We start from the raw sequence: 24,618 nt of genomic DNA on the forward strand, positions 1-24,618 counted from the left end.
GGATATTATACTTGACTGCTGCCCTTCTGCTGCAGTCTGCTAAACATTCACAACTCACTTGTTCCACAAAAGTTCTTATAAGGACTGGTAACTTGGTATAGGGTGCTACGGTACATAGGCTTGAGTGCGGTACAGTCTGCTGTTCTGTAAGGACCGCTATCGGTCCACAATAGATAGGGTTGACGTGCACCACTGCTGACCGCTGCCCTATACTGCAGCAGTCCTTCAGCGGTATAGGGACTGACGTACAGTCTGCTAATCACTAACACACAACCTGCTTGTTCCACAAAAGTTCTTATAAGGACTGGTAACTTGGTATAGGGTGCTACGGTACATAGGCTTGAGTGCGGTACAGTCTGCTGTTCTGTAAGGACCGCTATCGGTCCACAATAGATAGGGTTGACGTGCACCACTGCTGACCGCTGCCCTATACTGCAGCAGTCCTTCAGCGGTATAGGGACTGACGTACAGTCTGCTAAACACTAATACACAACCTGCTTGGTCCACAAAAGTTCTTATAAGGACTGGTAACTTGGTATAGGGTGCTACGGTACATAGGCTTGAGTGCGGTACAGTCTGCTGTTCTGTAAGGACCGCTATCGGTCCACAATAGATAGGGTTGACGTGCACCACTGCTGACCGCTGCCCTATACTGCAGCAGTCCTTCAGCGGTATAGGGACTGACGTACAGTCTGCTAAACACTAACACACAACCTGCTTGGTCCACAAAAGTTCTTATAAGGACTGGTAACTTGGTATAGGGTGCTACGGTACATAGGCTTGAGTGCGGTACAGTCTGCTGTTCTGTAAGGACCGCTATCGGTCCACAATAGATAGGGTTGACGTGCACCACTGCTGACCGCTCACCTATACTGCAGCAGTCCTTCAGCGGTATAGGGACTGACGTACAGTCTGCTAATCACTAACACACAACCTGCTTGTTCCACAAAAGTTCTTATAAGGACTGGTAACTTGGTATAGGGTGCTACGGTACATAGGCTTGAGTGCGGTACAGTCTGCTGTTCTGTAAGGACCGCTATCGGTCCACAATAGATAGGGTTGACGTGCACCACTGCTGACCGCTGCCCTATACTGCAGCAGTCCTTCAGCGGTATAGGGACTGACGTACAGTCTGCTAAACACTAACACACAACCTGCTTGGTCCACAAAAGTTCTTATAAGGACTGGTAACTTGGTATAGGGTGCTACGGTACATAGGCTTGAGTGCGGTACAGTCTGCTGTTCTGTAAGGACCGCTATCGGTCCACAATAGATAGGGTTGACGTGCACCACTGCTGACCGCTCACCTATACTGCAGCAGTCCTTCAGCGGTATAGGGACTGACGTACAGTCTGCTAATCACTAACACACAACCTGCTTGTTCCACAAAAGTTCTTATAAGGACTGGTAACTTGGTATAGGGTGCTACGGTACATAGGCTTGAGTGCGGTACAGTCTGCTGTTCTGTAAGGACCGCTATCGGTCCACAATAGATAGGGTTGACGTGCACCACTGCTGACCGCTGCCCTATACTGCAGCAGTCCTTCAGCGGTATAGGGACTGACGTACAGTCTGCTAAACACTAATACACAACCTGCTTGGTCCACAAAAGTTCTTATAAGGACTGGTAACTTGGTATAGGGTGCTACGGTACATAGGCTTGAGTGCGGTACAGTCTGCTGTTCTGTAAGGACCGCTATCGGTCCACAATAGATAGGGTTGACGTGCACCACTGCTGACCGCTGCCCTATACTGCAGCAGTCCTTCAGCGGTATAGGGACTGACGTACAGTCTGCTAAACACTAATACACAACCTGCTTGGTCCACAAAAGTTCTTATAAGGACTGGTAACTTGGTATAGGGTGCTACGGTACATAGGCTTGAGTGCGGTACAGTCTGCTGTTCTGTAAGGACCGCTATAGGTCCACAATAGATAGGGTTGACGTGCACCACTGCTGACCGCTCACCTATACTGCAGCAGTCCTTCAGCGGTATAGGGACTGACGTACAGTCTGCTAAACACTAATACACAACCTGCTTGGTCCACAAAAGTTCTTATAAGGACTGGTAACTTGGTATAGGGTGCTACGGTACATAGGCTTGAGTGCGGTACAGTCTGCTGTTCTGTAAGGACCGCTATCGGTCCACAATAGATAGGGTTGACGTGCACCACTGCTGACCGCTGCCCTATACTGCAGCAGTCCTTCAGCGGTATAGGGACTGACGTACAGTCTGCTAAACACTAATACACAACCTGCTTGGTCCACAAAAGTTCTTATAAGGACTGGTAACTTGGTATAGGGTGCTACGGTACATAGGCTTGAGTGCGGTACAGTCTGCTGTTCTGTAAGGACCGCTATCGGTCCACAATAGATAGGGTTGACGTGCACCACTGCTGACCGCTGCCCTATACTGCAGCAGTCCTTCAGCGGTATAGGGACTGACGTACAGTCTGCTAAACACTAATACACAACCTGCTTGGTCCACAAAAGTTCTTATAAGGACTGGTAACTTGGTATAGGGTGCTACGGTACATAGGCTTGAGTGCGGTACAGTCTGCTGTTCTGTAAGGACCGCTATAGGTCCACAATAGATAGGGTTGACGTGCACCACTGCTGACCGCTCACCTATACTGCAGCAGTCCTTCAGCGGTATAGGGACTGACGTACAGTCTGCTAATCACTAACACACAACCTGCTTGTTCCACAAAAGTTCTTATAAGGACTGGTAACTTGGTATAGGGTGCTACGGTACATAGGCTTGAGTGCGGTACAGTCTGCTGTTCTGTAAGGACCGCTATCGGTCCACAATAGATAGGGTTGACGTGCACCACTGCTGACCGCTGCCCTATACTGCAGCAGTCCTTCAGCGGTATAGGGACTGACGTACAGTCTGCTAAACACTAATACACAACCTGCTTGGTCCACAAAAGTTCTTATAAGGACTGGTAACTTGGTATAGGGTGCTACGGTACATAGGCTTGAGTGCGGTACAGTCTGCTGTTCTGTAAGGACCGCTATAGGTCCACAATAGATAGGGTTGACGTGCACCACTGCTGACCGCTGCCCTATACTGCAGCAGTCCTTCAGCGGTATAGGGACTGACGTACAGTCTGCTCACTTCCTTGACCCAAAAAAGCACACCGTACTATATGCCCCTACCCTCCTCTTTGAAGAGGTTGAGCGGTGTCATATTTCTACTGGGGCTGCTTATGATATCCCTGTGCTGTGCTGACTTCCTCCTGGGGGTTCTTATTATGAAGGGATCACACTATCCCTGTGCTGTGCTGACTTCCTCCTGGGGGTTCTTATTATGAGGGGATCACACCATCCCTGTGCTGTGCTGACTTCCTCCTGGGGCTGCTTACGGTGCTGCTGTCAGTGCTGTATGTCACGGTGCTGCTGTCAGCGCTGTATGTCACGGTGCTGCTGTCAGCGCTGTATGTCACGGTGCTGCTGTCAGCGCTGTATGTCACGGTGCTGCTGTCAGCGCTGTATGTCACGGTGCTGCTGTCAGCGCTGTATGTCACGGTGCTGCTGTCAGCGCTGTATGTCACGGTGCTGCTGTCAGTGCTGTATGTCACGGTGCTGCTGTCAGCGCTGTATGTCACGGTGCTGCTGTCAGCGCTGTATGTCACGGTGCTGCTGTCAGCGCTGTATGTCACGGTGCTGCTGTCAGCGCTGTATGTCACGGTGCTGCTGTCAGCGCTGTATGTCACGGTGCTGCTGTCAGTGCTCTGTATTACGGTGCTGCTGTCAGATGCCTCTATCACGGTGCATGTGTCATTCCGGTATGTCACGCTGCTGGTGATCATCTCCTGCACCCTCTTCTTTGCCTACCCTGGTCCCTGACCTTCCCTCTCCTCCATTGCCTTCATTAGCTCCATAGTCCTGAATTGTTAGAACAATTTCCCAAATAAAATAAAAATGCTTGTAGTTATCGATCCCAAATTCACCTCATACATGTATTATGTCATTGTCCAGATGGTGGGACTACGTTTTACCCCCTAATAATTACCACGTGGCCGCAAATTCGACATGAAGGTTTGCAAAGTTCGCCTCCCATTGAAGTCAATGGGGCCCGCGGCGAACGTTCGGTTTCGCGAACGTTTGGGTCCGTTCGCATTTCGCGTTCGCGAAACGTCCCGTCGGAAGTTCGTCCATCACTATTAGAGAACTCAGTGAAAGAAATGTAATTTTTTTAATCATCAGGTCACAATTCAATATAACATGGAATGACAGTTTTACAATCGTGTTTATTCTTTTTTTATCTGAACTTTCTGGTTTACACAATTTTATTACTTTATTTTATTCACTTGGCTTAATGAATAGGGTGAAACTGTTCATTATAATCATATGAAAGCAATAATTATTTTACTATCATGTAGCTCTACCCCCAAAGGGGCCGTTGATATTAACTGGTTCTTCCTTGAAAATACATAGGCATGTTCACTACCACAAGCACCAGTCAATTCACCCCAGCTCCATCACAGCCCAGGGGATGTCTCTTTAGTATTTATTTCTTGAAGAAACTTTAACAGAAAAGAGGTTTAGGGTCACAGGATACTCCAAAACGATAGCAATAATGGGAGTTAAAACCTCTCACTCTTCTTAAAGCAGCCTTTTCTGGAGGTAACTGAGAATGGCCAGTATATCTAGGACTCTATGAGTGCAGCCCCTGACCTTGTAGCAATCTCCGGCACTTAGATCTATTCTAGCATAAGCACACCCAAAGTCTACAGCAAGGTCTTTACTCACAATGTCCTCGAAGGTGTCTGTAACCCAGCCTCCACAGGTAGATCCCAGTGAGGGAGATAAAAGATCCTTCTCCAGGATAGTTTGTTTATAAAACCAATGTAGTAGGCCATTGTGAATGTCAATTTGTAGAGATTTCCTCTCACTTTGATGTTGCATGGAAGCAAGAAGAAATCTACCAAATGTGGCATGGAAAACAAACTATAAACTTACAGGGGTTTTCACCCTTCCCTAAACTATCCAAAACGAATAAAAAAGTTTTGACTGAACACACATTTTAACCACTTCCCACTAAGTGTACGCATATATGCAATAAAATAAATAATGGTCCTGCGCAAATACAAAATATGATAATAAAAGTGCTAGGGCTTAAATAAATTAATTAATATACAAAAAGGTAGTTCAAAATCTAGTCCATATAGCAAGTCTTTAGGTATATTTAAAGGCACCAAAGGTATTCTGATAGACTCAACTCAGAGGGGAAGTGGTTAAAACATATTCATGTAGAAAGGAAAGGATATGAGCTCCCAGAACTCTCACCTCTACTTTAGGAAAGATAGGCACATCAAATAGAATAGGCAGCCCCCGTTCTCTCTTTAACCAGCAGGGGGTCCTCAACAGTAAATATCTCCCCAATCATGAACATCCACCACAGGCCACCAGAGGGCCATTCATTCCTGTAATAGTTGTACTGTGGTATAGGCAGCGGTGTCCATAAACAAATGCCACTCCCTCCTCTGCTGCCTCTTCCAGCAACGTAATGAAAAGTGATGGCGGGGCCACCTGCTGACGTAACGGAGTCATTCAGTTATGTTACCGGGTGGCTCCACACTTGCCTATATAACAGCTGTCACAACAAAGAGACAGCAGTCGCCGGGAGGCCTCCCATCGAGGTGGAGCTTTTTTTTTCTATTTTTCTGGTCTGTCGGGTCGTGTGATTCAAGATGGATGGACATCGCGGGACACCTTTTTTTTCTTTTTTAATAAGGCAATTGTCAAAAACTGTTTGTTGTGTTTTTTTAATTTTTGACACTTTTTTGGGTGAACGGGTAGAGGTACAATGTCCCTGATGCCCATTCACATGGGGGAGTGGGATCTGGGGCCCCTTTGTTAAAGGGGGCTTCCAGATTCTTATAAGCCCCCCGCCCGCAGACCCCCATAACCAATGGCCAGGGTTGTCGGGAAGAGGCTCTTGTCCCCATCAACATGGAGACAAGGTGCTTTGGGGGGCTCCCCAAAGCACTCTCCCCATGTTGAGGGCAAGCGGCCTGGTATAGTTCAGGGTGGGGCGCTCGCTCACCCCCCCTTTCCTGGCCTGTCAGGCTGCTTGCTCGGATAAGGGTCTGGTATGCATTTTGGGGGACCCCACATTGTTTTTTTTTTTGCCATGGCGGTCCCCTTAAAATCGATCGCCTATTTCTCACAAATATTGTTCACAAATCTGTCTAAATTTTTGTTAGTGAGCACTTTCTCCTTTGCTGAGATAATCCATCCACCGTATGGCATATCAAGATGCTGATTATTCAGCATGATTATTGCACATATGTGCCTTAGGCAAGCCACATTAAAAAGCCACTCTAAAATGTTCAGTTTTATCACACAGCATTCAATTGAATGTTAATTTCTCTACCATAAGCCATCTCCAAAGGCATTTCAGAGAATTTGGCAGTGCATCCAAGCGGCCTAAACCGACTATTCAAGACCATTCGTTAGAGTGAGTTCAGTGTTCGCGAGTTCCTGTGTTCGTTAAAAGTCCTGTCTTCGTCTCCGTGTTACGAGTCTGTTTTTTTTTGTCTTCGCGAGCGTTCGTATATTATCCTTATCTGAGTGTCGCAATACTCAGGAAATTGCCGTTGTCGTACAACGCATCTGGTCCGGCCGTCGCAGGTAGGGCTTCGGCTCCCATTTCTCATTTCATGTTAGTTATGTCACTAAACTGTGATACGTTGAACTCACGAGCCACTCACTAACATGTCACAATCGTATTTTCCGATATTTTCACACGCATTCGTTACCACAAACATTGGTTCTCCTTAGCTTCTCGAAAGAAGTCGTTGTCACTCGTCCGTGACACCACGTTGAGCATTCATTTCACAGACATTTCGCTATGCGGACCAAATCACTGGTCTCTATCAAACGTCCCGAATCGTTCGGATCATTTCAAAAATTTTCAAACAAATGGCTCACCGTGTCCAAAGGGCTAATCTAAGGCCGCGTACACACGCGGGGACTGTTCGCCCAACTTTGTCCGTCAAACAGTTTCGGCAAACAGTCCGCTCAAAATTAGCATGGACGGACATGGCCACACACGGCACTTTTTGAGCGGACTGTTTCAGCGAACTGTTTGCCAAACAGTTCGCTCAACTTTTGAAATGAACGGACTCGCCCACGTAAGGCGGAGGCAAGTCCGCCCATTTCGAGCGCGTGTACAGGTAGGCGGGGCCCGCGACAGAGACGTCGCGGGCACCGCCGCCTGGAATGGACTTAAAGGGGAACCCCAACGCCGAAAAAAATCGGCGTGGGGGTCCCCCCAAAGTCCACAACAGACCCTTGTTCGAGCACGCTACCCGGCCGGCCAGGAAAGGGGGGCGAGCGAGCGCGCCCCCCCCCTGAGCCGTACCAGGCCGCGTGCCCTCAACATGGGGGGTGCCTTGGGGAAGGGGGGGCCGCGCGGCCCCCCCACCCCAAAGCACCTTGTCCCCATGTTGATGAGGACAAGGGCCTCTTCCCGACAACCCTGGCCGTTGGTTGTCGGGGTCTGCGGGCGGGGGGCTTATCGGAATCCGGGAGCCCCTTTAAGAAGGGGGCCCCCGGATACCGGCCCCCCACCCTATGTGAATGAGTATGGGGTACAATGTACCCCTACCCATTCACCTGTAAAATAAAAGTACCCAAAAAAAAAACACAACACACGAGAAAAAATATTTTATTGCACAGCTCCGGGGGTCTTCCGTCTTCGGGGGTCTTCTCGCCGGACTCCTCCGCTATCTTCGTGTAGCTCTTTTGCTAGCGGAGGAGTCCGGCTTTCTTCCTCCCCGCGGCCGGCCTCTTCTCCCGACTTCGGGGGTCTTGTCCCCCTCTTCGGTTCTTCTGCCGGGCCACCGCGCCTTCTTATAGCTCTTTTACAGGCGGTGGCCCGGTCTTCTGTCGCCGCTGTCGCCGTCGCCGCCTTCCGTTCTTCTTCTTCTTCTTGTTCTTCTTCTTCTTCTCCAGGAGATGTTGACACGACGCTCTCTCCGGCTGGAATGCCAGAGCCGCCCTGCGCTGCCACTTATATAGTGCCAATGGGGCGGTGTCACATGGTATATGTCACATTGGTTGGTCACATGGGTTGATGTCACATGGTGACCCCGCCCCCTTACGATGTCATAGTCCCCATGTGACATCAACCCATGTGACCAACCCATGTGACATATACCATGTGACACCGCCCCGTTGGCACTATATAAGTGGCAGCGCAGGGTGGCTCTGGCATTCCGGCCGGAGAGAGCGTCGTGTCAACATCTCCTGGAGAAGAAGAAGAAGAACAAGAAGAAGAACAAGAAGAAGAAGAAGAACGGAAGGCGGCGACGGCGACAGCGGCGACAGAAGACCGGGCCACCGCCTGTAAAAGAGCTATAAGAAGGCGCGGTGGCCCGGCAGAAGAACCGAAGAGGGGGACAAGACCCCCGAAGTCGGGAGAAGAGGCCGGCCGCGGGGAGGAAGAAAGCCGGACTCCTCCGCTAGCAAAAGAGCTACACGAAGATAGCGGAGGAGTCCGGCGAGAAGACCCCCGAAGACGGAAGACCCCCGGAGCTGTGCAATAAAATATTTTTTCTCGTGTGTTGTGTTTTTTTTTTTTGGGTACTTTTATTTTACAGGTGAATGGGTAGGGGTACATTGTACCCCATACTCATTCACATAGGGTGGGGGGCCGGTATCCGGGGGCCCCCTTCTTAAAGGGGGCTCCCGGATTCCGATAAGCCCCCCGCCCGCAGACCCCGACAACCAATGGCCAGGGTTGTCGGGAAGAGGCCCTTGTCCTCATCAACATGGGGACAAGGTGCTTTGGGGTGGGGGGGCCGCGCGGCTCCCCCTTCCCCAAGGCACCCCCCATGTTGAGGGCACGCGGCCTGGTACGGCTCAGGAGGGGGGGCGCGCTCGCTCGCCCCCCTTTCCTGGCCGGCCGGGTAGCGTGCTCGGACAAGGGTCTGTTGTGGACTTTGGGGGGACCCCCACGCCGATTTTTTTCGGCGTTGGGGTTCCCCTTTAAGTCCATTCCAGGCGGCGGAGCCCGCGACGTCTCCGTCGCGGGCCCCGCCTACCTTCACACGCGCTCGAAATGAGCAGACTCCTCCGAGCGGGAACAGTTTGCTCATTTCGAAAGTGGCCTACACACGGGCGGACTGTTCGCTCAAACAAAGTTTCAGCGGACAGTTTTTCGGAATTTCCGAAAGACTTTGTCCGTCAAACTGTCCGCTGAAACTGTCTGCTGAAAGCCCACACACGGGCGGACTGTCCGCTGAAACACTGTTCAGCGGACAAAGTTGAGCGAACAGTCCGCCTGTGTGTACGCGGCCAAACTGGATCATTTCAATCATTTCATAATAATTTCATTTCAGTTCTGTCACGAGTTGCGCTCCGATTCGAATCTAGTCGCATCTCCGATGCACCGATTCGCTCTGGTGTGCCCCAGTTTTCGGCCTCATTTCAGTACATGCTCCAGAGAGAGAATCATTCGCAGGTTCAGGCATAGTTTTCAATTCTTGTCTTTGTCATGGCATATCATTTCTGGTCACGTATTACACCCCGTTACGAATCCAGTCGCATTCCACTGATGCACCGATTCGCCTCGGTGTGTCCAGTTGTTTGGCCTCATTTCTGTACATGCCCCAGAGACGGATTCTTTGCCGAATCGTTGGGCCAGTCGTTGATTCCGGTCTCTGTCATGGCGTGTCACTTATTACACTCCGATTCGAATCCTGTCGCACTTAGAATGCACCGATTCGTTCCGGTGTGCCCAGCTGCTTGGCCTCATTTCAGTACATGCTCCAGAGACAGGGTTCATTATCAAGTTGTGGGCGCATCTACTGATCCTTGTCTTTGTCATGGGTATCATTTCGTTTCACCTATCACGCTCCGACACAAATAGTCACGCCTGTGCACTAATTCGTCTCGGCGTGCCCCAGGACAGGCCTCATTTCAGTACATGCTCCAGAGTCCTTTTCGTGCTCAGTCACAAAGTTACAGCATGGCGATCCGGGCCTCTATCATGGCGGACTCACTCATTTCACTGTCACCTCCTGCACCTCGGTTTGAACCCAGTTGTTTTGCAATGTTTAGGTTCTAGCCGAGGGGCCTTGCTCATTTGGCCTCATTTCACTGATTGCCTCATTTCAGTACATGCTCCAGAGTCCGGCTAGTTATCAGTTGCGTCTGCGACACGACCGAGTCGCGCCTCTGTCATGGCAGATTTCTCACTTAAAGGCAACGTTTCATTGTGTTTGTTTGTCTCATTTCATTTAATTTCATTTCATACACTCCACGATCGCTTTGTATCAGATTTATCGCATACAACCAATTCATAGGATTGGTTTCATACCTACATCCGATTCATGTCGGATTCATTTCAGACACATCCAAGTACAACTTCGTGCAATTGTTGCTAGCATGCATCCAATCACAAACGTCCTGCAATCACCGCAAGCACACACCCAAGCATAACTCCCTGCAATCGTGGCAGACTCACACCCAAGCATAACCTCTTGCAACCGTTGCAAGTACGCATCCAAGCATAGACTTTTTGCAATGGTTGCTAGCACACATCCTAGCATAAACTTTGCAGTTGTCGCTAGCAAGCCCCAGGCACAAACTTATTGCTTCCTTGCTGGTAAGCAGTTCTGGCTGGCTCAGTGCATTGCTCTGGGTAAGGCCTGGATACTTTCCTAACATACGTAATATAACAATACTATATTATAGGTAGGTTGATCCAGGGAGAAATCTGATTGCCTCTCGGGGGATCAGGAAGGAATTTTTTCCCCTGCTGTAGCTAATTGGAGCATGCTCTGCTGTTTTTTTTTTTGCCTTCCTCTGGATCAGCTGTGGGTATAGCATTGGGTGTGTTGGGTTGTGCAATGTTTTGTTTGTTTAATCATTGATTTATTGTCGTGGGCTGGGTGGACTTTTGTCTTTTCAACCTAGCTAACTGTGCATCCTAGCATAACTTCTTGCAATCATAGCAAGCGCGCATCCTGGCATAACTTCTTCAGTCTTCGCAAGCACATGCAGTCATACTGCTCACAGCCACTACAATCACATCTCCAGTGACATTAACTCCCTTGCAATCATTGCAAGCACATGTTTAAGCACGACACTTGCTATCATGGCTAGGCGCGCAACTTAGCATAACTTGTAATCGTTGCAAGCACTTTCGGTGGCACTCACACATCATTTCAGCGGTACTCATTTTGCCTCTTGGCCCCAGTGGCATTTTCATACGAGCCGCTCGCCATTTCTCCCTTAGGACCCTTGAGTTCAGCATCCGTTCTACACCAGATGTCAAGTTGCCACACGCAGCTGACTTCTTGTCGTAACACTATCAGGCTATATCTAGCTAGCATCCAGCATTTCTATCCTTACAGGACCCCGGTGAGCCGTCTCTGTTTACGGCCCATACAGTAAGATCCCCTCTACCTGGCATCCAGAAGCCTCAGCCCGTAGCTAACGCCAAACGCTTGCCCATCACAACTGCCATCTTTAGGGACATGTAAAATGTCCTCGCACGCCATTCTCCCTCTTGACAAGCTGACCCTATTAGGTCAGTTTTCAATGCTTCACCCATACACAGGGGTGTACCAGGAAGCAGCTTCAGTCTGTTTTGAGAATGCTCGGTTCTGCAACATGGTCATTCCCCAGCGTTGATCTTTATGTCATGCTTCCTGGTCTTCCCCTCCCAGACACAGGACCCCTGTCAGATCCTTAATCTGGACGCCGTGGACCTTTCAATGTCAGAGGTTCCGTACTATGTAGATCAGTATATCAATGTTCATACCGTCTGTCTCGCCCCTATCACTCCAGGTAGTGACAGATGTAGCGACCATCACAGGCTTCGCTGCAATTTTTGGCCACTATTGGTATACAGGACCATGGCCTCCAGAAATATTCCATAACCTCGGGTTTACCCAGATTTCCTCCCTCTTTAGCTACACCCCGTCATGGCAGCTCTGTCCCATAGTAACAGCCGCACAGCTCTGGGGTCATTGCTGGACAGGGCAAACTATGGCCTTCACCACCGACAACCAGCAGAGATTATTGCAAAGACAGGTCTAAATCCCTCGCAGTCATGTCCTTCCTGTGTAGGCCGGTACAGCTGTCGTTATTAATTCAGTTTAAAGTTGACTGTACATTGTTCCCGGGCAAGAGCAATCTCGCAGCAGATGCACCGTCGTGTTTAACTACACCTTCTTTGCACAGGTGCCAGGAACCGATCCAGTATCAGCCTTTATCCTTGGTCGGCCTCAGCTAAACCCCTGTTTAGCACAACATCTGCAAACTGCGACCAAGCTCATCAACGTCTCACTTTCTCACAACTCCTCAACCTACCAGACGGCCTGGAGGGCCTTCAAAAATTCCTGACACATTACTCCTATGAAACTCCTAACATCAAGCAGATACTGGCCTTTATCTCATACTGTCATACCCAGCTAGCCCTATCCCATAACACTATTCGGCTATACCTAGCCGGCATGCAACATTTCTTGCCCTCGCGGGACCCCGCTAACCTTCCTTATTCATGTCCCACACTATTTAAGCCATGCTACGTGAAGTCCAGGAACTCCAACCGGTGGTCAGTGCCAAAAGCTTACCCAAACGGATGACATCTTTAAGGGTATATCGACCACCCTGACTATCTCTTCGTTTGGTCTCCCCCCTAGCATGGTCCTACAAGCAGCCAGGTGTTTGGCCTACTATGGGTCCCTGCGACCTGGAAAGTTCACCGGCAGCTATCCAGCAGGCCGAGAGCTACGTAGACACCACTTAGTCTGCTACAAAGATCACTTCGTACTTCACCTATCGGTTTCTAAAGAGCAGAGAGTAGGCTCCAGGGTAGACGTCCACTTTATAGAACCGTCCAGTCCAGTTGCCACACTCAACCAACTGTCGACACTACTCCCCCAACAGTCGGATTCCAGTCCCCTTCTTCCTTTTTAGTCAAGCCCTTGAGTAGTGGTCAGTTTATGAAACACATGAGGGTACTTCTACGCAACTTTTACCTAAATCCTACCCGGTACTCCCATCACACTTTCCGCATTAGGGCAGCCTCAGCAGCATCCCATCACGGGGTCCCAGACCATGTCGTTGAAAGGCTAGTCAGATGGGAGTCTGCCTGCTTCGCCCGGTACAGCCACGATCCGCAAGTGGAACTGGCTCAAGCAGTTATTAAACTCACTCAATGATCAAACTCAATTAATGAAGAACTATCCCCTACCGGAATGTTTTGCCCCCTTATTTTGGTATACCGTACATTAGACCAAGGCACACTTTCAGGTCCATTTCAAGTGGTAAGTTTGTGTTAACCCTGTTTGTCATCCTTATCCGTACCAGCCATAGGGCTCTGAACCATAAATAAGAAGGCCAGTATGGTGGCCTGAATTTATGGGAGGAGCCGGAGGGGTAATTAATCAGCCCGTTCAGCTGTGTTCCTTGTCGGCCTGTATGGTGGCCGGAATTTATGGGAGGAGCCCGGAGGGGTATTTAATCAGCCCATTCAGCTGTGTTCCTTGTCGGTTCCTGTGTGCGATACCCACCCTCCCATCCCCTTTTTAGGGCATTTCTCAAGGCATCATACTCCTCACAAGAGTGCTTATTTCACTTCATTTCATGTTCATTTCATTTAATCCTCATTTCTTACCTAGGGTATGCCCCCTTATTTTGGTATACCGCACGTTAGACCAAGGCACACTTTCAGGTCCATTTCAAGTGGTAAGTTTGTGTTAACCCTGTTTGTCATCCTTATCCGTACCGGCCATAGGGCTCTGAACCATATATATATATATATATATATATATATATATATATATATTTGTTCATTTTTTTACATACACCTTTCTTTGTTTATACTTTTCTCCTCTAGCAACAAAAACAAAAAGATACAGTATATCTTTTTTCTCCATTCAAGAGGAGAAAAAAACACAGGGGCAAGCTGTACAGTGACTGATCATTGTGGTAGCCAATCAGAGTCCATGCAAGCCTGCAAGCAGGTGATCAGGGACCAGGCTTCCTGGTTCCTGATCATTAGTAGGAGACATGCAGCTCAGTGAGAGCTTAGTCTCTGTGCTGGGGGCGCAAAGTGTAGCACTCTCTCAGCACAGCAGATCACCCCATACTGCAGCAGAGCACCCCATACTGCACTGCAGGATTAGGCAGATAGTTAGCAGCATGTATGTAGTTGAATATATATATATATATATATATATATATATATATATATATATATATATATATATATATATATATATTTTTTTTTTTTACATCAGTATCAGTGCCAGTCTGTCAAGGGGATCATTACTAATATTGGAGCACTCAAAATCTGGTACAGCTGTGCATGGTAGCCAATCAGCTTCTAACTTCAGCTTGTTCAATGAAGCTTTGACTATAAAACCTAGAAGTTGATTGGTTTCTATGCAGAGCTGCACCAGATTTTGCATTCTCCAGTCTTAGTAAATCTCCCCCATAGTGTCAGTGTCGGTATGTTTTAGGTAGGTTAGAAAAAGCCAAACACTGTTGTATCTGGGCCCCACTACGGGTACAAACAACAAATAACATACACGTATGTGTATTGCTGTGATTGTCAGGATCAATTACATTTATTTGCTTTTTGCTGGTAGGTTATAAAAATGTACTTACCAGTCCAGAGGTCCAGCACTGTCCTCACCCAGGTTGGTTCTTCACCAGTCTTTGGCTCCCTGGCATCTCCGTCTTGAATGTGGAGACTCGGCTGTGACTTCCTGGTGCTTCACAGCCGGCTACCCACTGCACTTGTGCTACCCTTTCTTAATGGTCCTGCAATCTCCTGGGACCTGTGATATGTCCCAGGAGGTTTCAGGCATGGAGGGGGGCCAAAACTTCCCTTTTTAGGAGAAATTCCACTTTAAATAAACTAACGACAGTGAAAAAAATAAAAACTGAATTTCTTAGGAAATAGAAGAGTATTGCTTCTTTAAGGAGGAATCTATTTGTTTGGGTAAATAGCAGGAATCATATCAACACATCGGTTATTATTTATGCACTCTGCTAGTAATAAAATGAAAGGCATTTCTCAGCAACTCATAATGGCATTGTTAGGCAACAGGCTCATTTTTTATAATGGAACTAACAAATTATTGAAACACTTGTGTGGATTAATTTGTGATTGTTTAAATAATTAGAATAAATCTAATTGTCCAAACACCTCCAGAAAATTATGAAAACATGCAAAATTAATCATTCTAATCTATTTTTAAACATGTTCTTTCTTTGGTATACAAACACTAGCAATCAATTTAGCTGCAATAATTTCACCAGGATTAGTTTAATTTGCCTTTAACTTAATCTATAATTAATATATTCCATATAATAAAATCATAGTTTTTTTTTTCCTCTATGTAATTAGTACATGAACTGTGTTTATAAATTAACCTATTCAAAGTCTTGTATTTAATCATTTTAAAGGGGAAATCCACATTAATACCGCAGAATGAAAATAAAAATATATGCTTAAATCCTAGCTCATGTTAACACTTTTTATTTTGTTTTGGATACATGTAAGAGAAGCCCCTCTCGGATTTTTTTTTTGCCATGTGTGTTCCAAGTAGGAACATTTCTGTCTACATAGCTTACTACTTAGTCAGGAGACCGAAAACACCATCCCCCTCTCTCTCTCCTAAAGTATCAAGCCGCGCAATACCATTCACATTTCCATGCTAATTTTTGACTTGGGAAATAAGACCCAAGACACTTCTGGAAAATGAAAATTTAAGAGTTGGAGTTTGAGGTTGCTCACTCAGTCCCTTGTAAAGATCCTGTGGCACATATAGTGACTTCTGAACAGGCATTCTGCTGGACAGGTCCCAATGGCTCCCAGGGTGTCTCAGCCCATCCTAGCTGAGGCTGAAGGGTATGAGTATTCCACTACTGCTTTCTCTCTCTATCTCTCTATCTCTCTCTTCCAGCATCTCTTCCAGCACTGTTGCTCTCTATTGCTCTCTGTTGCTCTCTGGTGCCTTCTGTCTGGAGGCAGAGCCCCCCAGCACAGGGGTTCCCTCCCAGACCACTGGATCCTGGAATCTGCTTTCACATGGACAGGCTCCAGAATACATAAGGGCCAACATTCCACCTTCTGAGTCGTCCTCACCCATGGATTACAAAAGACCCCATGAATATTCAGGCATTATCTTTCCTCCTCTGCCCTCTAAGTTACAGAACTTTCCTACGGTTTAGAAGCCACGGGGAGGAGACAGAGTCTTAGGCCTTGGAGCACTATCAACATAACTATCAACAACAAATTACCCTGGTTCCTCTGGCTACAACAGGAACCCAAATAAATGTACTTACTTTACACTGGGGATGCTAAAATTAGAACTCTTGTCGGGTTTTTACTGCTATCTGTAGATCTGAGAGAGAGATTTATGCTTACTTCCTTTCCTGCTGACATTGGCTTCACCAGGCAGGAGGTCAAGGAAGCTATTCAACAGGGACACAGACAGAAGGTAAAATCTGACAGGGGTACTAGCTTCTTTCCTCTCTACGTAAGAAAATTTTATAGCCCAGCTGGAAAACTTGGTCCGTCAGATACTCCGACGGAAACAGTCCGATGGAGCCCACACACTGTCGGATTATCTGACAACACGGTCCTATCGGACATTGTCCATCGGAATGTCCGTCCGTGTGTACAAGGGCTTAGAGTCCCCCTTACATAAACACAATATTTTAGACTGCACTACAGGTCACAGTCCCAGTCAAGTGGGAACGTGATATTTGCAGATTGAAGAGCTTTACCCATGTCAGACCTTTGCAGAGAGGCCACTGTTTATACAAAGAAAACAATGTTTCTTCTTTGCAGCATACTGGCAGCAGACAACCTTTTTTATTCAGGCTGTGGCTGCTTTCTCCAAAAAAAAAAACTATAAGGCTGTACACCCCTTTTGTTTTGATACATCTGAAAAATATTTAGTTAATTTAAACTGAAAGTTCAATATGGCTTAAAAAAAATAAAAATAAATACAGATCAATACATATAGCATAATCTGAAAAACAAGTATTATATTGTCCATAATCTGCTTATTCAATATATACATTTACTTTTTATTGTTTTTTATTCTGTAATAATATTAGAGTTGAATGTGGTTGAAATTGATATTATAGTGCTTAAAACATGAATGCAAAAAAATAAATTGTTGACTTTGATTTTTTAAGAAATCACCCTTCCTGGGGGGCATCAAATACTATACTTTCTCGGTGGCTTCCATCACAATACGAAGATGGGATAAATGAGCCCAAGGGCTGGAATCCAGATTTCCTCCATAGCAGCTTTCTCCTCCCGCCAGTAAGAATCTTTCAAATTGGTTTACTTCACAATGTTCACAGTCTGCTTTAAAGATGTGATATAAAATCCAATGTGTTATGTGCTATGACTCAGTATGATAGGCATTCTGAACATATTTAAGTAATATGTCAAGTTGTTGATAGAATTTTATTTAATTGTATTACCCATCATAGTTGCATAGTTACATAGTATGTGAGGTTGAAAAAAGACACAAGTCCATCAAGTCCAACCTATGTGTGTGATTATATGTCAGTATTACATTGTATATCCCTGTATTTTGTGGTCATTCAGGTGCTTATCTAATAGTTTCTTGAAACTATAAATGCCACTCGCTGAGACCACCGCCTGTGGAAGGGAATTCCACATCCTTGCCACACTTACAGTAAAGAACCCTCTACGTAGTTTAAAGTTAAACCTCTTTTCTTCTAATTTTAATGAGTGGCCACGAGTCTTATCAAACTCCCTTCTGCTAAAAAGGTTTATCCCTATTGTGGGGTCCACAGTATGGTATTTGTATATTGACATCATATCCCCTCTCAAGAGTCTCTTCTCCAGAGAGAATAAGTTCAATGCTTGCAACCTTTCCTCATAACTAATATCCTCCAGACCCTTTATTAGCTTTGTTGCCCTTCTTTGTACTCGCTCCATTTCCAGTACATCCTTCCTGAGGGCTGGTGCCCAGAACTGGACAGCATACTCTAGGTCCGGCCGGACCAGAGTCTTGTAGAGCAGGAGAATTATCGTTTTATCTCTGGAATTAATCCCCTTTTTAATGCATGCCAATCTTTTTTTTGCTTTGTTAACAGCCGCTTGGCATTGCATGTCATTACTGAGCCTATCATCTACTAGGACCCCCAGGTCCTTTTCCATACTAGATTCCCCCAGAGGTTCTCCCCCCAATGTATAGATTGCATTCATATTTTTACCACCCAAATGCATTATTTTACATTTTTCTACTTCGAACCTCATTTGCCATGTAGTTGCCCACCCCTTTCATTTGTTCAGATCTTTTTGCAAGGTTTCCACATCCTGTAGTTCCCTGCTTAGCTTAGTATTGTCCACAAATACAGAGATTGAACTATTTACCCCATCATCCAGGTCGTTTATGAACAAATTAAACAGGATTGGTCCCAGCACAGATCCCTGGGGGTCCCCACTCCCCACCCCTGACCATTCCGAGTACTCCCCATTTATCACCACCCTCTGAACTCAGCCTTGTAGCCAGATTTGAATCCATGTATTCACCCTATGGTCCATGCCAATGGACCTTATTTTGTACAAGAAACGTTTATCGGGAACAGTGTGAAATGCTTTTGCAAAATCCAGATACACCACGTCTACAGGCCTTCTTTTATCTACATGGAAACTCACCTCCTCATAGAAGGTTAATAGTTTGGTTTGGCAAGAACGATTCTTCATGAATCCATGCTGATTACTGCTAATGATACCGTGCTCATTACTAAAATCTTGTATATAGTCCCTCATAATCCCCTCCAAGAGTTTACATACTATTGATGTTAGGCTAACTGGTCTGTAATTCCCAGGGATGTCTTTTGATTCGTAATGATTTAACTTAAAAAGGGATTTGTTTTGTACTGGTAATAAAAATCCACACAAGTGTTCAATTTTGAAACTGCCAACAACCACGAAAAACAAAAAAAAATTAATAAAACACAAAGTAAACCCCAGCCTGTCCATTACATAGTCAAGTCATGCTCTACCAGGATGATGGACTTTCCATTCTACAAAAGATATGGTTTTGCAAAGCGACCACTGTGAAGTGCCTCTCTCTCTCTCTCTCCCTCTCTGGCCTGGCTTCCCCCCCAACAGTTAAAAAATGTCTTGTGAAGGCAGTTGTTTTCTCTATAAAGGATTACCACATCACCGGCACTGTTCGTCCTGATTAGGGCAGCTTCTTAGGAAATCCAGAGGCACAAAATGGCTTTTTTTAGAGCTTTTTTTTACAGCATACAGATATGAATAATGTATATTATAATGATGTGATCATCATCATGATTACAGTCATTATTTATAGTATAATAGATGAGCCCCGATTGTGAAGCACCAGCCCAATACAGATAGCAGCACAGAAGGAGGTCTGTATGCTTATGGTGTTAGTTGGCATACCAGCGTGTATTGCTGGTGTGCTGTTCTGATATCATTAGTGGGGAACTCTATTTATGTCACTTTATAAAATTCCTCTACAGTTTAAAAAAAAGGCACTCATTATAAGCAGAAAAGTGGGTTGAATTTATATATTACCTTGTGCGAAACAGCACATCACTAATAATCAGTAAAGCTGGTTCTTGAATCTTACACCTTTCAAAGGTTGTGCATTAAGACTGGGAGTAGTGTGTCTTTTATAATCATTAATTTATAACTGGAGATGAGCAAACTTTGCAATGTGTTCTGAAATCTGCTGCTACCTTTCAGTTAATTTGCGGGGTTATTGTGTTCACAGCTTCTGTCTGTTTAGTCCCCCAAGAGCCCACTGTTTAACATCCAGTTTCATCAATCTATGGTTTCCTGGGGGAATAAATGCTACAGAGGGCTCTGAAAATCACTTCCAGACAGACTGGAAGATCAGTATATATTCACCTAGAAAATCAAGAAGAGGAAGAAAGTTTTACCAGTCTACTCATCCCTATTAGCAACATTGCTGGCTGAATTTAAAGTGGAACTATATCCAAAACAATACAATTTCATACTGTCTTTTAGTAGCATTAACACAGCAGTTTTTGTTTTTCTGAGCTCCTTTGTAATACTGTAGCTTATGACCTGTTGATCCTGCCTGTAGCAGTTTTATAGCCAGCAAAAGTGGCAGTTACAGGGAGGGCCAGTAAAAGAGAGGTGCAGGCAGCTCTCCTGTATTGGACCTGGGCTCCATTAAGTCAGCAGGGAGGCCGGGCCCATCAGAGGGTGCCTGCGTGTGTGGTATCAGTGCAGCATTGTCAATTGTATTTGTGGCCCCAGCTATCCTACAAGAACTTCTGGGCCCTGGGTGTCGCATACACACAGTACGACAAAGTTGTCAGAAAATGCGCTCATTGCGTACGACAGGACTACATAGAGGCTAGTAGCCAATAGCTTTGGTCTCGTAATTTAATCTGAGCATGCGTGGCACTTTGTCCGTCGGAATTCTCTACAAATGATCGGAAAAAGTCAGATCGGATTTTGTCGTTGGAAAATTTTAGATCCAGCTCTCAAACTTTTTCCATTGGAATTTCCAACAGAAAAAGTCTGATAGAGCCCACACATGATTGGATTTTCCGACAACATAATCCGATTGGACCTTTTCCGTCAGAATTTCCGAGCGTGTGTACAGGGCATAAGTGTGTGTTTGTTCTCCTTAAGAGCCAGTGTTCCAACTGACATCGGGGGCCCCTGTGTCTGTATTACTTCTCCTTCCTTCATTTATGGATCCCTGTTGGGGATGAAGGAAGGATAGGTAATACAGACACAGGGGTTAGAGTTTGGGGTGTAGATGGGGTCCAAACCCCCCAGTTTGTCCACAGTATGGGCATCACTATTGCAAGGCATTACTGCTGTTCTCTGTGCACTATAGGCATTACATAATTCTGAACCCTGAATTATGTACATTACACACACCTGACCCTTGCACTCTGTACGTCACTTACTCCTGACAAGTGCATTCTGTAAATTACATATTTTAGAGCTCTGTACTCTCTATGTAAGCTCAACTTTTAAGCCTCTCACACTGTTTTGCTTCATGGAATGTTCCACCCTATTTTTTTACTCCCAAGGATGCTTTCAAATTTTTACAGTTTTTAGCTTATAAAAAATGTTACAGGTGGGACTGTTGTGTTAATGCTTCTAACAAACACTATTGCATGTCACTTGTTATTTTGCCTAGAGATCCATAATGGAAACATTGACATGACATAGAGAAAACAAGGTAGCAATCTTGTGATCAGTAGTAAAAGAGTATCATTTTCTTCACAAAAAATATAAAAACCACGCTGGGCATAATAAATGATCCTTTTCACCATTATATGTTTAAATCCATATAACCATGCATTACAATACTTCATTGAAGCAATTGTATTGTTTTAGTTTATATATTAGAAGTTATAATAGCATTTTCATTTAATTTTCAATTTTTTCAGGTTAGAGAAGTTACAAAGAAAACAATCCATACATCAAACAAAGATTTTCAGGATGATGGTTTATATTCCCACATAATCATTGAATGGGGCCAGTATATAGCCCATGACATGGCTTTTACACCACAAAGTATCACAAAATGGCCAACAATGTGGGGAGTTGACTGCCGCTCTACATGTGACAATCAAAAGTCCTGTTTTCCCATTAAGGTAAACAAGCTCTTTTCCACCTCAGTTATGTAGTCCTAACATTTATTTGTAAAGCTGTGTGAAATGAGGAGGCAAATAAGGTTAATGAAGAAAATTCTAGTATGAATCATGACCATCAACAGATAAGCTAAAAGGTAAAAGAAAAGCAAATAAACTGGTATATAATTATATTTTAAGAAGACTTTAAAAGGAATAGCTATGAGAAATGTAGAGCCATGTAAAGAATAAGTTTACTACATAAAATAAGCAAATTGGACATGTGAGCTCAAAAAAGTCCTAAACATCTAGGGACTATGGTAATACCTGCCTATAATGAGTTACAGTATATTGTTTGCTTTCTTACCACTAAGGATGAACCTCAGATTTGAAGGAAGAATGGTTTCACAGTTTACACACTAATTTCCAGTAATGCACTGCCTGGCCTTCAAACTGTGACCGGGTGGATTAGAATGACCAATAATAGGGTTTTCTCCTATTTTATCATGTTACAACCAAATATATATATGTATTTTATTGGTATTTTATATAATAGACCAACACAAAGTAGCACATAATTGTGAAGTGGAAGGAAAATGATAAATGGTTTTCAAACATTTTTACGAATAAATATGTGAAAAGTGTGGCCTGCATCAGCCCCCCTAGCATTCTAGCCAATGCTAGAACCATGTTTCGCTGCAATTACAGCTGTAAGTCTTTTGGGGATGTCTCCATCAGCTGTACACATCTAGAGAGTGACATTTTTGCCCATTCTTCTTTGCAAAATAGCTTAAGCTCTGTCAGATTTGGATGAAGAGCATCTGTGAACAGCAATTTTTAAGTCTCGCCACAGATTCTCAATTGAATTTAGGTCTGGACTTTGACTAGGCCATTCTAACACTTGAATATGCTTTGATATAAACCATTCCATTGTAGCTCTGGCTGTATATTTAGGGTAGTTGTCCTGCTGGAAGGTGAACCTCCGCTCCAGTCTCAAGTCTTTTGCAGACTCTAACAGGTTTTCTTCCAGGATTGCCCTGTACATTAACTCTGACCAGCTTCCCTGTCCCTGCTGAAGGAAATAATCTCCACAACATGATGATGCCACCATCATGTTTCACAGTGGGGATGGTGGGGATGGTGGCTTTCTTTTAACAATGGCTTTCTTCTTGCCACTCTTCTATAAAGGCCAGATTTGTGGAGTGCACTAATAATAGTTGTCCTGTGGACAAATTCTCCCACCTGAGTTGTGGATCTCTGCTGATCCTCCAGAGTTACCATGAGCCTCTTGGCTGCTTCTCTGATTAATGCTCTCCTTGCCCAGCCTATCAGTTATATATAGATGGACGGCCATGTCTTGGTAGATTTGCAGTTGTGCCATACTCTGTCCATTATCGGATGATGGATTGAACATGTTCAAAGCTTGGGATATTTTTTTATAACCTAACCCTGCTTTAAACTTCTCAACTTTATTCCTGACTTGTCTGGTGTGACTTCTGAAGGCAATTGGTCCCATTAGATTTTAGTTAGGGGTATCAGAGTAAAGGGGGCTGAATACAAATGCACGCCACACTTTTCACATATTTATGTGTAAAAATATTTTTGAAAACCTAATTATGTGCCACTTTGTGTTGGTCCCCAAAAAATTTCAAGGGGGTATAAATACTTTTTCAAGGCACTGTATGTGCCAACCACCTCACTATAAAAGTCAGGATTCCCAACAGCCTTTTGTTTGTGTGTGTTGAAGTAGGTGGGGAGAGCTGACAGCTATACACAGTGCTGTATGCTAAATTGACAGGGAGAGATAGTTGCTGCTTTACAGTTTTATACACAGGGCTGTACAGAGTGTTGCATTGTGCTACATTACTGTAACCTGCGTGTGGTGTCTAACATATTAGTGTGTACCTTTGACTGCATAAACCCAACAGTCCTTTTTAGGCTCCTCTTTTTTGTTTATAACAAGTTCAGTCATGCCCCGTACACACGATCGGACTATCTGGCAGACTTGGTCTGGCAGACCAGAGTCCGTCGGACAATCCGCCCGTGTGTGGGCTCCGGCGGACTTTTTTTCCCCAAAAGTCCAGCAGACTTAGAAAGAAGTTTTGACTCAAAATTATCTGGCCGTCTGTGTGCTAGTCTGCCAGACTTTTGAAATTAACGGACTTCCCACACACGGAGAAAAGTCAGTTCATTTTGAACGCGGCTCCAAGTAGATGGGACTAGCGAAGGAAGTCAATGTCGCCTCCTCCATTGGCGAGATTGACACGCCACTAGCCCTGTCACCTGGTATGGACTTAAAGGGGAAGCCCTATGCCGAAAAAACAGCGTGGGGGTCCCCCCAAAGTCCATATCAGACCCTTATGCGAGCATGTAGCCTGGCCGGTCAGGAAAGGGGGTGGGGACGAGCGAGCGCCCCCTCCTGACCTAATCCGCCGGAAAAGTCCGGTCTGTGTGGGCAGGTCCACTCGTTCGATTTGTCCGCCGGATAGTCCGATCGTGTGTACATTTAGCACTGTTTAGCTGCTGGACCCCAAATAAAAAAAATGGGTAATTTTTTTATTTCAAGTGTTTATATATTATTTTTACTTTAAGATATGTAAAATATATATATTATATATATATATATATATATATATATATATATATATATATATATATATATATATATATAATTAAATGTAGCACCCTCTACCAATAGGTATGTGCTAGTAATAGGTTGTTTACTGGTTAGGCTGTCAGCACAGGCACATTTAGGCAGGGAGTGGTCAGAGTAGCAGTGGGTGTGACCAACTGTGCTCTAATTCTGAGGTGCCTCCCCTGCTTCCAGGGAGAATGTTCTGGAAGAGGGGCAGGGCCTAGGACTGGAGTGGCAGGCAGCCTGTGTGGGAGCCCTGACCAATCCCCAACTGGTATTGGCAGGGGGAAGGCCTCCTATATAAGCTGAGGTAACATGCCACTGGGGAGATGTCAGCTGAATGAAGTGGAGGATAGA

The 24,618-nt window shown here is 45.3% G+C and overlaps 1 protein-coding gene across 1 annotated transcript in view; it reads left to right on the forward strand.

The window, feature by feature from the left end:
* Positions 1-24,618, forward strand: part of TPO (thyroid peroxidase) — a 228,445-nt gene that overhangs the window by 18,372 nt on the left and 185,455 nt on the right. The window contains 2 exon segments of the mRNA XM_077485162.1: positions 17,187-17,316; positions 21,444-21,650. Coding sequence (XP_077341288.1) covers positions 17,187-17,316; positions 21,444-21,650 — 337 coding nt within the window.

Source organism: Lithobates pipiens, unplaced genomic scaffold (assembly GCF_037356315.1).
Source record: "Lithobates pipiens isolate NorthernLeopardFrog02 unplaced genomic scaffold, aLitPip1_a1.2 Scaffold_18, whole genome shotgun sequence".
NCBI classification, from domain to species: Eukaryota; Metazoa; Chordata; class Amphibia; order Anura; family Ranidae; genus Lithobates; species Lithobates pipiens.